This window comes from Capra hircus, chromosome 4 (assembly GCF_001704415.2).
Source record: "Capra hircus breed San Clemente chromosome 4, ASM170441v1, whole genome shotgun sequence".
NCBI lineage: Eukaryota > Metazoa > Chordata > Mammalia > Artiodactyla > Bovidae > Capra > Capra hircus.
Genome location: NC_030811.1, coordinates 76,770,526 through 76,786,775, shown reverse-complemented (window position 1 = coordinate 76,786,775; position 16,250 = coordinate 76,770,526). Strand labels below are relative to the sequence as shown.

Sequence of the window (16,250 nt, the reverse complement as noted above, 5' to 3'; positions counted from 1 at the left end):
TCTCATTATACCGCATTCTAATGAATTGAGACTTATTAAAAGCATTTGCAAAAAAAAAGCATTTGGCACAGTGCCTAGGACAATGTTCTCATTAGTTGGTAAGACTATAACGTGATGGGAAATGACCATATATACCATGGATTTTAATCCTTGAGTTCCTCAAGGGGCTGGTGAACTCCCTTAAATTACATGTAACAGTCTGTACATCTGCATTGTTCTGGGGAGAGGCTTTTGTATTCTCTAAATGATTGATAAATTTAAGTTAATCATTAAGATACATACCAAGTTTACCATTTACTCCCAACTTAAAAACGAACTTGTAAAAATTTCATTCAACAAAAATTTATTTATCAACCACCAGGCATTCTGTTTAGGTGCAAGAGACATCAGTAACAAGCACAACATTGTCCATGCTCTCATGTAACCTACATTCCACTCTATCACCGTTTTTCCCTATTTTTTTTTTTTAATAATAAAGAGAGACCATATTTACATATGTAAAAAAAAAGATATTACCTCCCCCCAGGATCACCTACTCCATTCCCAACAATGTTAACCTAAAGTACATTTTTCTACACTTTTCTACGTGTTTTTTATTTCTTTTCATAACAATAGAATCATACTTAACATATACTCTACATTTAGCTCTTTTCATCGGATATTCTTTCAGCTCAACAGACAAAATTCATACTATGAAATTAACTATTTTATTGCATTCTTCTATAAGTGAAAGTGACTCAGCTGTGTCCGATTCTTTACGACCCCATGGACTATATACAGTCCATGGAATTCTCCAGGCCAGAATACCAGAGTGGGTAGCTGTTCCCTTCTCCATGGGAATCTTCCCAACCCAGGAATCGAAGCCAGGTCTCCCTCATTGCAGGCAGATGTTTTACAAGCTGAGCCACCAGGGAAGCCCTATTCTTTCATAGGAATATACCAAAATGAATTCAACCATTCTAATAATGGACAATGAGATCATTTTATACTCAATCTCACTATTGTAAATGGTGCAACTAACATTCTTATATATTTACCTTTAGTGCTTTTAGTTTGGGGGACAGATTCCCAAAAGTACAGATTGTAGTTCAAAGAGAGAGAGAGAGTGTGTGTGCGCGTTAAGCTTTATGAGCTATTTTAGATTACTTTTAAAAAATGATTTAAAAAAAATGATTACAGAAGCTCACCCATCGACCAATAATATATATGACCCTGTTTCCTCACATACCTACCACTCTGTAATATAATTTCTCTATTAATACTTTCTGCCAATGTAATGGGTAAAAATAATATCCCATAATTCTTTTATCATACATTTAATATACAATTATATATGACTTCCCTGATGGCTCAGAGGGTAAAGCATCTGCCTGCAATGCGGGAGACCTGGGTTCAATCCCTGGGTCGGGAAAATCCCCTGGAGAAGGAAATGGCAACCCACTCCAATACTCTTGCCTAGAAAATCCCATGGACAGAGAAGCCTGGTAGGCTACAGTCCATGGGGTCGCAAAGAGTCAGACACGACTGAGCGACTTCACTTTACTTTTACTTTAATATACAATTGGAGAAATAACTCCAGAAAGAATGAAGGGATGGAGCCAAAGCAAAAACAATACCCGTGGGATGTGACTGATGATAGAAGCAAGGTCCGATGCTGTAAAGAGCAATATTGCATAGGAACCTACAATGTCAGGTCCATGAATCAAGGCTAATTGGAAGTGCTCAAACAGGAGATGGCAAGAATGAATGTCAACATTCTAGGATCAGCAAACTAAAATGGACTGGAATGAGTGAATATAACTCAGATGACCATTATATCTACTAAGGTGGGCAGGAATCCCTTAGAAGAAATGGAGTAGCCATCATGGTCAACAAAAGAGTCCAAAATGCAGTACTTGGATGCAATCTCAAAAATGACAGAATGATCTCTGTTCATTTCCAAGGCAAACCATTCAATATTACGGTAATCCAAGCCTATACCCCAACTAGTAACACTGAAGAAGCTGAAGTTGAACAGTTCTATGAAGACCTACAAGGCGTTTTAGAACTAACACCCCAAAAAATGTCCTTTTCATTATAGGGGACTGGAATGCAAAAGTAGTCAAGAAACACCTGGAGTAAAAGGCAAATTTGGCCTTGGAGTACAGAATGAAGCAGTGCAAAGGCTAATAGAGTTTTGCCAAGAAAATGCAACTGGTCACGGTGAACACCCTCATCCAACAACAAAAGAGAAGACTCTACACATGGACATCATCAGATGGGCAACACTGAAATCAGCTTGATTATATTCTTTGCAGCCAAAGATGGAGAAGCTCTATACAGTCAGCAAAAACAAGACCGGGAGCTGACTGTGGTTCAGATCATGAACTCCTTATTGCCAAATTCAGACTTAAATTAAAGAAAGTAGGGAAAACCACTAGATCATTCAGGTATGACCTGAATCAAATCCCTTATGATTATACAGTGGAAGTGAGAAACAGATTTAAGGGACTAGATCTGATAGACAAGGGTGCCTGATGAACTATGGAATGAGGTTCGTGACATTGTACAGGACACAGGTATCAAGACCATCCCCATGGAAAAGAAATGCAAAAAAGCAAAATGGCTCTCTGGGGAGGTCTTACAAAGAGCTATGAAAATAAGGGAAGTGAAAAGCAAAGGAGAAAAGGAAAGACATACCCATTTGAATGCAGACTTCCAAAGAATAGCAAGGAGAGATAAGAAAGCCTTGCTCTGGGATCAATGCAAAGAAACAGAGGAAAACAACAGAATGGGAAAGACTAAAGATCTCTTCAAGAAAATCAGAGATTCCAAGGGAATATTTCATGCAAAGATGGGCACAATAAAGGACAGAAATGGTATGGAGCTAACAGAAGCAGAAGATATTAAGAAGTGGCAAGAATACAGAGAAGAACTGTACAAAAAACAGCTTCACGACCCAGATAATCACAATGGTATGATCACTCACCTAGAGCCAGACATCCTGGAATATGAAGTCAAGTGGGCCTTAGAAAGCATCACTATGAACAAAGCTAGTGGATGTGATGGAATTCCAGTTGAGCTATTTCAAATCTTGGAAGATGATGCTGTGAAAGTGCTGTACTCAATATGTTAGCAAATTTGGAAAAACTCAGCAGTGGCCACAGGACTGGAAAAGGTCAGTTTTCATTCCAATCCCAAAGAAAGGCAACGCCAAAGAATGCTCAAACTACTGCACAATTGCACTCATCTCACACGCTAGTAAATGTACACTCAAAATTCTCCAAGCCAGGCTTCAGTAATACATGAACCGTGAACTCCCAGATGTTCAAGCTGGTTTTAGAAAAGGCAGAGGAACCAGAGATCAAATTGCCAGCATCCGCTGGATCATCAAAAAGGCAAGAGAGTTCCAGAAAAACATCTATTTCTGCTTTACTGACTATGCCAAAGCCTTTGACTCTGTGGCTCACAATAAACTGTGGAAAATTCTGAAAGAGATGGGAATACCTGACCACCTGACCTGCCTCTGAGAAACCTATATGCAGGTCAGGAAGCAACAGTTAGAACTGGACATGGAACAACAGACTGGTTCCAAATAGGAAAAGAAGTATGTCAAGGCTGTATATTGTCACCCTGCTTATATGCAGAGTACACCATGAGAAACGCTGGGCTGGAAGAAGCACAAGCTAGAATCAAGATTGCCGGGAGAAATATCAATCACCTCAGATATGCAGATGACACCACCCTTATGGCAGAAAGTGAAGAGGAACTAAAAAGCCCCTTGACGAAAGTGAAAGAGGAGAGTGAAAAAGTTGGCTTAAAGCTCAACATGCAGAAAACGAAGATCATGGCATCTGGTCCCATCACTTCATGGGAAATAGACAGGGAAACAGTGGAAACAGTGGCACACTTTATTTTTGGGGGCTCCAAAATCACTGCAGATGGTGACTGCAGCCATGAAATTAAAAGACACTTACTCCTTGGAAGGAAAGTTATGACCAACCTAGATAGCATATTCAAAAGCAGAGACATTACTTTGCCAACACACGTCCGTCTAGTCAAGGCTATGGTTTTTCCAGTGGTCATGTATGGATGTGACAGTCAGACTGTGAAGAAAGCTGAGCGCTGAAGAAGTGATGCTTTTGAACTGTGGTGTTGGAGAAGACTCTTGAGAGTCGCCTGGACTGCAAGCAGATCCAACCAGTCCATCCTAAAGGAGATCAGTCCTGGGTGTTCATTGGAAGGATTGACGTGAAGGCTGAAACTCCAGTACTTTGGCCACCTCATGTGAAGAGCTGACTCATTTGAAAAGACCCTGATGCTGGGAAAGATTGAGGGCAGGAGGAGAAGAGGACAACAGAGGATGAGATGGCTGAGTGGCATCACTGACTTGATGGACATGAGTTTGAATGAAATCCAGAGGTTGGTGATGGACAGGGAGGCCTGGTGTGCTGTGATTCACGGGGTCCCCAAAGAGTCAGACATGACTGGGTGACTGAACCAAACTGAATATACTATTGACTACCTAGGGCCTATTTATCTATTGGGTTTTTTTTTTTTTTTTTACATTTTTCTTCTCATTTAGAAATGCTCTTTGTATATTAACTTTAGTCTGTCACGTTACTAATATCCAGTTTAGAGCTTTGTTGTTCTGATGTCTTTTTTCTCACAATAGTATCACCATTATATTCTTGCATCTTTGTTTAGGAAGGTCTCTCTTAAGCTTAAGTATTTTATTCTGATATTTTTATTCTTTTTTTACTTATTATGTTCAAGTCCCTTACTTCTTATGTAACACTGGGGTTATGGCTTTGTTTCCCTTCAAATGGACTTCCAATTATGCCAGCATTATTCACTGAATAATCTTCTTCTTCCCATTTATCTTATGTTTAAGTTCCCATTATACTTTGATCTATTTGTGTACTCTATCCTATTCCAGTGATCTTTTTGACCTTTATGGTAATTTTTAATGTTGAGTAAGATGAGGCCCCCCCTCACATGTATCTTCTCTTTCACAGCTGTCTAGACTATTTGCTGACTTTGTTATTCCATACGAATTTTAAAATTATTTTATCCAGTGCTGGAAGTGAGTCCAAATGAACCCTAAAATTCTAATGGACTACCACTTGCATTCAATCCAGAGTACAGATCTAAACATCCACTTAGATCTTTTTTTATATTCTCCATAGATGTTTTAGTTTTCTTAAAATATTATTTAAATTTGTTTCTGAATATTTATTCAATTTATTCCAATACAGTTTATAATGTCCCTGTTGTAAATGACATTTTTTCCCCATCTCTGGTTACAACATGTCATTTGCCTGCATTTTTTATGTTTGATTTTGATATTTATAAGAAATTATATCAGCATGGATAACCATTTTTGAATTTACATTTCAATTATGCTCTAAACTTTCCCTACTTTCTTCCTCCAACTTTCAACAAATGCATACATACCAATGTACAAACACTCATTCCCAGCAATAAACATTTATATCCAACATACCTTTTCCTTTTGAAAGGTGACTTTGGCATGTCAGCCACAGGGATCATCTGTTCTCCCGGGCGCACCCACATGATGGGACCATCATCACTATCTTTCCGACTCTCTAATTTTAAACTAGATAGTGTCCCCCAGGGCAGTGTACACTAGAGGCAAATAATGACACAGAAATCGATTATTTTTTAAAATGAATCTTCAAATATACATTAAAGACTACTGTGTCCTTCACAAAATTTCATATATACATCTGAATTAGGTACCTGTTTTAAATATATTTCTATATATTCATAAGTTTACCTTCAAAATATTCTATTTCAGATACATCAAGAGAGTAATTATTCTTGGATGGTTTCCCCCACTTCTCCAATTCTGCCAGAGGTATGATTCACTGTATTCATCATCTGTTACTCTTTCTACTAAATATATGGGTCATATTGTTAAGTAGGAAGTTAGGCATGGGCACAAGGGGTGGCCTGGCTGAAAGGGATAGAAGCTGATCTCTAAAACCCATCCTAGACACACATAGGAGACCGCACAGATATGCTACAAAAATAACCAGAGGCTTTTCCAACTCCTGCACATGGGCACTAGGCCTACAGTGGATACAAAATAACCACAGTGTCTTCCCCAAGTAATCTTAGGCAGTTAGGAGCTCATTAAGGGTTCATAAATACACTACATCTGATTGTAACAGACTGAATTTTAGAAAGATATAAACAACACAGCCTACTGTTATATGACTTGCAATTGTCATTCGGCCTTGCGTGTATGCCCATTTGCATTCCTTTTCATTGACTGGTGGTGAGTACAAACCCTATTTTGCACAGGGCATAACCAAAAGAAAGAAACTAGAAGTATAAAAAGGGGGAACCCAGATGGAAAAGGAAGACTCCTTTGGGGTGGACCTGCTCTCATATTTTGGGGGTGTCTGTCTAATAAAAGATCTGCCTGGTTGAGCTAAACTGAGCTGTAACTTGTCAGTTGTCTTAAACCCTTTACTCAGTCGTTCCAAATTTTTGTTGCGACGAGGCAAGAACCGAGGAAGAAAAATAAACCAACCTGACAATATAATGTTAACAGATTGGCAAAATAAGCAAGTTATCTTCCATGACAATCTATAAAAATGACCAACTGAGTTTTAAAAAATGGATACCTCAAATAAAAGGGGGCTACCTCTTTGAGTAGTTAAAACCTAACAGAACAAAGAGGAAAACTAAATCAAAATTAAAATTTATTCCTGTGTAGTAGTTTCTTGAAGAGGTTGCTTGTCTAAAACCAGGGATTAAAATCTCTGAAAACAGGAGCAACAGAGAAATGACCAAGAGTCACTGTCCACTGAATGGTGAGAAAATGGGTATTTATAAACCATAGCCCCCTTTTCAAAAGGGGCGGTTGTCAAATTACATCTCTGCAGGAAGAATGCATTTATTTATCTCATTTACTTTTAAAATTAAAATCTGAAATATAAATACTTAAATGATTTTTTTCTTCTTTATTTCTTAAATTATGAAAGTATGATAACATTTACAGGAGACTTGGAAAATACAGAACAAGTTACATATAGTTCTAGTATAGATTATAGTTTTTTAAGTAAATAAATTAAGATTTTTAGTTGTTTCAATATCAAACTCTCAAAAATTAATAAAATGAATAGACAGAAAAGTAGGAGGCTATAGGAGACCTGAAAAGCACCACGAACCAATTCAGCATAATTAAGATTTATAGAATATTCACACAACAACGGGATACAAATCCTATTCAAGTTCCCACAGACTATATAAACCAGGAGAAACTGGAACATATCCCAGGACATAAAACAGTGCAAAAATTTCATCATCTGAAAGGACTGAAATCACACATAATCTGTTCTCTTATCACTGTGGAATTACGTTAGAAATCAGTATCAAAAGATATCTGAAAATAACTCACATATTTTCAAGTACAATGTGACATTTACCAAGAGAAATCTTTGACTTACCATTGGAAAAGCCTCAATAAAGTTAAAAGACTAAAAAGGCACTGCTGCTGCTAAGTCACTTCAGTCGTCTCCGACTCTGTGCGACCCCATAGATGGCAGCTCATCAGGCTCCCTTGTCCCTGGGATTCTCCAGGCAAGAACACTGGAGTGGGTTGCCATTTCCTTCTCCAATGCATAAAGTGAAAAGTGAAAATGAAGTAGCTCAGTTGCATCCAACTCCTGGCCACTCCATGGACTGCAGCCCACCAGGCTTCTCCGTCCATGGAATTTTCCAGGCAAGAGTACTGGAGTGGGTTGCCATTGCCTTCTCCATAAAAAGGCACAGAGGGTAATATTATAGAAAAAAAAAGCATTTAAGTGAGAAATTAACATCAAAGATACTTTTAAAAACCCATCTATTTGGAAATTAAGCATCCACTTTTAAATGATAGGTGTATCTAAGAAGCCATAACAAGGAAAATTAGAAAATATCTGTAACAGAATAAAAATGAAAAAAATAATTTATCAGAATTTGCTGCATGCAGCTGTAGCTGCTCAATACAACTAAATATGATGTGGACTCTTAAAAATAATGCATGAAAACAAATAATGGACACTAGCTTAAAATGTTGTGAAATGTGAACAAAATCTGTACTTTAGTTAAAAAAAACTGTATCGCATGTTAATTTCCTGTTTTCCAGATGCACATTCGAATTATCTTGGAATTTTTTTGACAAATATAAATACCCAGGTGTTTTCTTTCCCCCTTCTCCAAAGTTCCAAATGTGATTCTAATGAAGCATCCATATTTAAAAACAATAATATGATGATCTTTAATTTTTATTTAGCTTGTTTCACTTTTTCTATTTCATATTCAGTGCTCCCATTTCAGTTTATGTTTCTAAACTATGTATATATATATATTTTAGAAAACTTATGAATTTTTGCTTAACTAAAACTTTCATGACGTTTTGGTTCCACTTATTTGAATAAGTATGAAAAGAATGCTAGGCCTAATTTATAGTCACTCAAAACTCTGATATAGTTCCATTTATTCTGGCATCTCGCATTACAGTTAGAAGTCGAGAAAGCTTATTATCTTAGCAACTTTTTTAAAATAAATTTGAAGGAGGCTTGAAACTTCTAATTCAATTCTGAGAATATAAAGGAAATGCTATGTTGTAAAAGAAATGATGGTATTTTTAAAATGCCACTCAAAATAAATGCAACCAAAATCCATGTCACTAGCTGGGAGAAACAGACAAGGAACCAATGGTTTAAAAGGAACAAAAAAGGAAATAAAAGGAAAATGGAGTAGGATGAAAAAGGAAAAGATATATATAAACACGTAGACTAGAAAACTGAGTGAGAAGTAAAAAAAAAAGGAGAGAGAGAGATGTTCTACAGAATATGTACCAAGTTTTAGAGATAAACTAATCTTGTCACACTTTGACCTTTTAATTACTGATTAAATAACTGACCTAACTACATAGTTCAGAGATTTTTCTCTCAATAGGACAGTGCTAGCAGCCCATAAGAAGAAATATTTTCTGGAATGCAGGAACTGCTGGGAAAACAAAGAAAAAGGAAGAAAGGGAGGAAAAAAGAAAGGAGGAAGGAAAAAAAGGAAGGGAGGAAAGGAAGAAAGAAAACAGAATCCTGCTCAAAATCATTTAAAGAATTTAAAGGGGCCTTAAAGATGCATTGTTTAAATACCTTATTTTATTGATGAGGACACTGAAGCCCAGAAAGTTTAACTGGTTTGCCCAACCCAGCTAGGATCTCCAAAGCTGAAATACAGTTATACAACTTGCCAGGCCAGTTTTCCACACACCCAAACTGTCACTACCCAGTTGCAAACACTGTGGTAAGCATCTATCCTGTACTTCTTAAATCTGCTGCTGCTGCTGCTGCTGCTGCTGCTAAGTCGCTTCAGTCGTGTCCGACTCTGTGCAACCCCAGAGACAGCAGCCCACCAAGGCTCCCCGGTCCCTGGGATTCTCCAGGCAAGAACACTGGCACTCAAGTATATAAAAAGGTGATAAACCAGTGGAACTTACTTTCCTAAAGTGGCAGCTACAGGCAAGTATTATTTTCTGATCTACCACTCAGCTTTGCTATTAGAATTAGTACCTGAGAAGTTACACACACAACACAAGAATTACTTCTAGTTTCTCACCTCTTCTTCCCTTCCTGCCAAATCAACTGAAATCAAAAATTTTATAATTCTGAAAAACCCATGATTTCTATCATTTGTAGCATGAAAGTAACACCCACAACTTAGATTGCTTCACATTGTTTTCTCTTACTTTTAAAAATGGTGAATCTTCCAACATGTCAAGGAACTCAGGGAAGTAATCTCCCACTTCTTCATCAACTGCTCCCACCAAGCTGATTTGTCTCATTGGGCCAGCTCTGTAAGTACCGTGAGAATATGTTCTTTTCACCTGAAGGATATGGATTTAATTTCATTAAACATAAGACAATTCTTATTACCACTGCATAATCCTAAATTATGTATGCTGTCTCAGATTTTTAAAACAAAATGTGAGGCAAGCAAAATAAAAACGCCTTTTACAAACAATAAAACAAACAACAAAAAATCTGCACAAAATCGAGGTATTTTACCTTCTCTAGCTATTACTACACACTGCTTATGAAAACAGAGTTGAGATAAACAGCATACTTCCTGACAATATAGTTCCTCCTTTCAACAGTTTATTTGATCTATAATGCTACTGAAATTATATTCAAAAGTTCCTATACCTTTATTTTCCTAAATGGTTCATACCTTTTTGTCAGAATTTTTAAAAACAGACCCTCTGAAAACAGTGCATTTAACCAGCATCAGTACTTTGTATGTCAAAAAGGCCACCAGGAATTATGTTCCTTTCTAGAGTTTAGCATATTAATCGAAGATTCAGTTTATATTTCTCTGATGAAAACCTACTAGTAAGCTAGAGAACCAAAAGTCCTAGGTTCCAAATCTACATTTGCTATCTACCAGTTATGTGGGTAGAAATCAGTTAAATTCCTTCAGTTTTAGTTTCTTTAACTGGAAAGATTGATCTCAGATTTCTAAAGAAAACAATAATTATGTAAAGCCACCTGTACAGTGTGAGCAAATGGTTATCATTCAAATTTAAACCAAAATAAAAGAGGCTATACCTCAAGAATTATTGGTCCTAAATTTCAAAAGTACATCTAAACCTTACAGAGAAACCTCATATGGTAACGCTAGTAAACACGAGTATCCTTAAAGCAAAACAAATTCCTTTCATAAATAAACATCTTTTTCTCTGGATTGGCTTTTGTGGCCACTAACTTTAGGGAAATAACATTGTCTCAGTTTACCTGGGTCTATTCCGGTTTTAAAATGGGAAGTCCCATACACCAGGTAAATCTAGATGGCTAAATTTTCATCACATCAGGGACACAGACTCTAAAATATGTTCAGATCACAAGGTGAATCTCTACAACCGCAGTTGGTAAACACAATATTATGTATCAAAGTATCTAAGCCCCCACCTACATCAAAAACAGGACAATAAAAGTTCTATCTTAAGAGAATATTTTACTAAAACACTAGATAATTTTACTTTTTAGAATAATAAGCAAAGCGGTGTTATCAACTATACATTATTTCCTTAATAAGTTCATTTACCAGAATTTCAAAGTTAAGTTTTCATGAACTGCCACAAATTCACTTCTCAGAAACATAAAACCTTACCCAAATTCTTCAAGTTACGAAAAAACACAAAACAAAAAGAAAAAGCTGGGGTCTGTGTCCCCATTTTGTACTCATGGTCTGATCTTTCTCCTGCCTCCCAAAAGTTCCTAGCATCTCCAATACTGAGAGAACTGTAAGTGAATATCTGACTTTACAACAATATTTAGACTCTAGACATTTAGATATACTAACAGTACCACAAAAGTAAAATTAATCATTGTTATGCATTTCTGTAATGCAGTCAAACAAAGCTAAAAATATCAACTTAAAATTTAGCAAAATTATCAGGATTGATATCAATTTTGTTAGCTGACTCTGAGATCGTGGCCTCAGTACTGGATCTGCAAATGAGCATGACTTTCTGAGAGACTTGATTAAAATTAAAAGACTTGTATTAAAATTCATAAATATCTCACTGAAATCAAACACCTTTTGTTGTTAAACACAAGTTCACAAGTGCTTTGATATGCATCATTTGATTTACAAGATATATTTGACAGGCAGGATTTCCACTTCACACAAGTGAGTTAATTTTCTGTGCTTCAAACTTCTTTGTCTTGTGTAAACTTCAATAACTGTCTAAACTGTTAACCAGTTCTAACAAAGCCAGAATCCAGTCTTTCCCATCCAGCTGGTTCATTCTACTGTATCACAGTATCAACAATGATCAACTTAATGATTTGCGCAGTGACTCAATTATCAACAAATTAACTTGAGGAAGGAGGAATTTCCAGTGAAAGAATCCTTCTGAAACACAACTAAATGTAAACCTCTTACAAAGAAATGGGTACTTTTAACATATTTTTAAAACAAAAGTCAAATGAATGGATGGTCTGCTGGACTCTTTTCTTTCCAAGAGATTATATGTAAGAATATACACATTCAGACTTGGAATACACATTAGACTATTCAGGTAAGACCTAAATCAAATCCCTTCTGTTTCTACAGTGAAAGTGAGAAATAGATTTAAGGGACTAGATCTGACAGAGTGCCTGATGAATTATGGACAGATGTTCATGACATTGTACAGGAGACAGGAATCAAGACCATCCGCAAGAAAAAGAAAGGCAAAAGAGCAAAATGGCTGTCTGAGGAGGCCTTGCAAATACCTGTGAAAAGAAGAGAAGCAAAAGGCAAAGGAGAAAAGGAAAGATATAAGCATCTGAATGCAGAGTTCCAAAGAATAGCAAAGAGAGATAAGAAAGCCTTCCTCAGTGATCAGTGAAAAGAAAGAGAGGAGAACAATAGAATGGGAAAGACTAGAGAACTCTTGAAGAAAATTTGATACCAAGGGAACATTTCATGCAAAGATGGGCTCAATAAAGGACTTTTTTTTGTAACTCAAGAAATGGTATGGATGTAACAGAAGCAGAAGATATTAAGAAGAGGTGACAAGAATACACAGAAGAACTGTACAAAAGAGCTTCACGACCCAGATAATCACGATGGTGTGATCACTCACCTAGAGCCAGACATCCTGGAACATGAAGTCAAGTGGGCCTTAGGAAGCATCACTATTAACAAAGATACTGGAGGAGATAGAATTCCAGTTGAGCTATTTCAAATCCTAAAAAATGATGCTGTGAAAGTGCTGCACTCAGTATGCCAGCAAATTTGGAAAACTCGGCAGTGGCCACATAACTGGAAAAGGTCAGTTTTCATTCCAATCCCAAAGAAAGGCAATACCAAAGAACGCTCAAACTACTGCACAATTGCACTCATCTCACACGCTGGTAAAGTAATGCTCAAAATTCTCCAAGCCAGGCCTCAACAATACATGAGCCAAGAACTTCTAGATGTTCAAGCTGGTTTTAGAAAAGGCAGAAGAACCAGAGATCAAATTGCCAACATCCAGTGAATCATCGAAAAAGCAAAAGAGTTCTAGGAAAACATCTATTTCTGCTTTACTGACTATGCCAAAGCCTTCACTGTGTGGATCACAATAAACTCTGGAAAATTCTAAAAGAGATGGGAATACCTGACCACCTGACCTACCTCTTGACAAATCTGTATGCAGATCAGGAAGGAACAGTTAGAACTGGACATGAAACAGCAGACTGGTTCCAAATAGGAAAAGGAGTACGTCAAGGCTGTATATTGTCACCCTGCTTATTTAATTTCTATGCAGAGTACATCATGAGAAACACTGGGCTGGAGGAAGCACAAGCTGGAATCAAGATTGCTGGGAGAAATATCAATAACCTCAGATATGCAGATGACACCACCCTTATGGCAGAAAGTAAAGAAGAACTAAAGAGCCTCTTGATGAGAGTGAAAGAGGAGAGTGAAAAAGTTGACTTAAAACTCAACATTCAGAAAACGGAAGATCATGTCATCTGGTCCCATCACTTCATGGCAAATGATGGGAAACAGTGGAAACAGTGACAGACTTTATTTTGGGGGCTCCAAAATCACTGCAGATGGTGACTGCAGCCATGAAATTAAAATATCCTTCCTCCTTGGAAGAAAAGTTATGACCAACCTAGACAGCACTTTAAAAAGCAGAGACTTTACTTTGCCAACAAAGGTCCGTCTAGCCAAGGCTATGGTTTTTCTAGTGGTCATGTATGGATGTGAGAGTTGGAGTGTGAAGAAAGCTGAGTGCCAAAGAATTGATGTTTTTGAACTGTGGTGTTGGAGAAGATTCTTGAGAGTCCCTTGGACTGCAAGGAGACCCAACCAGTCCATCCCAAAGAGATCAGTCCTGAGTGTTCATTGGAAAGACTGATGTTGAAGCTGAAACTCCAATACTTTGGCCACCTGAAACAAAGAGCTGACTCATTTGAAAAGACCCTGATGTTGGGAAAGATTGAAGGCAGGAGGAGAAGGGGACGACAGAGGAAGAGATGGTTAGATAGCATCACCGACTCAATGGACATGAGTTTGGGTAAACTCCTGAAGCTGGTGTTGGACAGGGAGGCCTGGGGTGGTCGCAGAGAGTCGGACATGACTGAGTGACTGAACTGAACTGACACACATTCAAAAGACATACCAATAAAGAAAGAATGCTCTTTAATACTAGGAGACATTTAGGACTCAATCTTCTCTAAGAAAATATTAACCTAAAATTATTACAGTTTATTTAATAGGTAAAAATAGGCCAAACTATACATGAAATAATTCATTTCTCTAACTGAAATAGACTTTGGAGTTCTACCAAATGGTTTCCATGCAATTCAAGTAACTACTTCCATTCTAAAACATTAAAAAAAAGAACCTACTATAACATTATATAACTATAGAGGAGGATAAATACTGTTAATAATTAGAAAAACAGAGCTACTATTAATAAGTTTAACATTCATCCCTCTGAATAAAATTTCTGTGTTTAAATGTTAAGTAAAAACATGCAACATTTAGTAACAGCAAGAATGGGTAAAGCTTCTTTGGTGATAATATTAAAGATATATTTTATAACTTAAGTACTTTGATTTATCCAGATGTTGCTATTTTAGATTGGAATGATTATTTCACTGACTGAAGAGAACATTACTGACCTAGCTATCTCATTTCATTCAAATTTCCACTTTTACATTAATTTCCAAGTTTACATATATCGTTCTTTGTTTAAAAGTAAAATAAAATGAAACACATGTCTAAATTAGTACAGACCTAAATGTTAAAAACTTTAACACAATAGATTAAAACAAATTTGATTTTTCCTCCTCTCCTCTGTTTGACACCCTTAAAACAACACTATATTTGTTGATGATTTTGGGGTCTGTCCTATTAAAATTCATAAATATTTCAAAGGATATATGGAAAAAACTAAATTTTAAAGAATAAAGTAAATACAGACTCTACATATTGGCTTATAATGTTAAATATGGTATGTTAATCTTCATAGTTCTTGTCATCTCATGGCAAAATACATATATATGTAAAATTCATTTACACATATAATTTGCTATAATAAAAGCACAAGTCCGTTCCTTTTTCACCAAAATGTGCTAAAACTATAAAATACATTTTGTTTGTCCACTACTAAAACCACAGATAAGTAATTCTCTGGTGATCCAGTGGTTAGACTCCATGATCTCTCACTGCCAAGGGTCCAGGTTCAGTCCCTGATAGGGGAACCAAGATCCCTTAAGTGAAACAGTTCACAGCAAAACCAAACAAACAAAAAGCAATCCACACATATATTCCACTAAAAAGTATGGTCTCTATATAAATTACACATACTTAGCTATCGGGTTTAAAACAAAAACTAATTTTCTTCTAAACATTGATTCTCCAAATATTAAAGATAATAATCTGATGATTCAATAGAATGGATATAAATATATTTAAATTTAAAACTAAATTTTAAAATTAAATTCATCACAATCTTAGCTTGAGAAAGTAATCTGCATTTTAAAATACAGTGTAACTCAATTAAAAAATGGCCAGACCTGAACTTCCAAAAAATATATATAGATGGCCAACAGGCACAAGAAAAGATGTTCAACATCACTAATCATCAGGGAAACGCAAATTAAAACTACAGTGAAACATCACTTCACACCTGTCAAAAGGGCTATCATCAAAAAGATCAAAAATAACAAATGTTGGAGAGGATGTGAAGAAAAAGGAACCTTTGCACACTGTTAATGTGAATGTAAATTGGTGTAGTCACTGTGGAAAACAGCAGAGGTTCCTCAAAAAACTAGCAATTTCATTCATGGGTATATATTCAAGAAAAAAATGAAAATGCTAATTCAAAAAAATAAATGCATCCCAAGGTTCAAAGCAGCATTATTTATAACAGCCAAGATACGGATGCAACCCAAGTGTCCAACAATAGATGAATGGGTAACAAAGACATGGTGTGTGTGTGTATATATATACACATACAAAGACACACACACACACAGTGGAATGATATTCAGCTATAAAAAAGAATGCATTTTTTTTCTATTTGCAACAACATGGATAGATTTGAGTGATATTACTAAGTAAAATAAGTCAGAGAAAGATAAATACTATGTATGTTATTAATTATATAAGGATAAATACTATGTATGTTATTAGTTATATAAGGAATCTAAAAAATTAACGAATATAACAAAAAAGAAACAGACTCACAGATATAGAAAACT

General features: G+C 36.2%; 1 protein-coding gene across 2 annotated transcripts in view; it reads right to left on the bottom strand.

Annotated features, from left to right (window-relative positions):
- Positions 1 to 16,250, bottom strand: part of RSBN1L (round spermatid basic protein 1 like) — a 64,905-nt gene that overhangs the window by 10,083 nt on the left and 38,572 nt on the right. For both annotated transcript variants that reach the window (XM_018047271.1, XM_018047270.1), the window contains 2 exons: positions 9,749 to 9,886; positions 5,486 to 5,628 (listed from right to left, as the gene is read on the bottom strand). In XM_018047271.1, the coding sequence (XP_017902760.1) occupies positions 5,486 to 5,628; positions 9,749 to 9,886 (281 nt within the window). The remainder of the gene's footprint in view (positions 1 to 5,485; positions 5,629 to 9,748; positions 9,887 to 16,250) is intronic.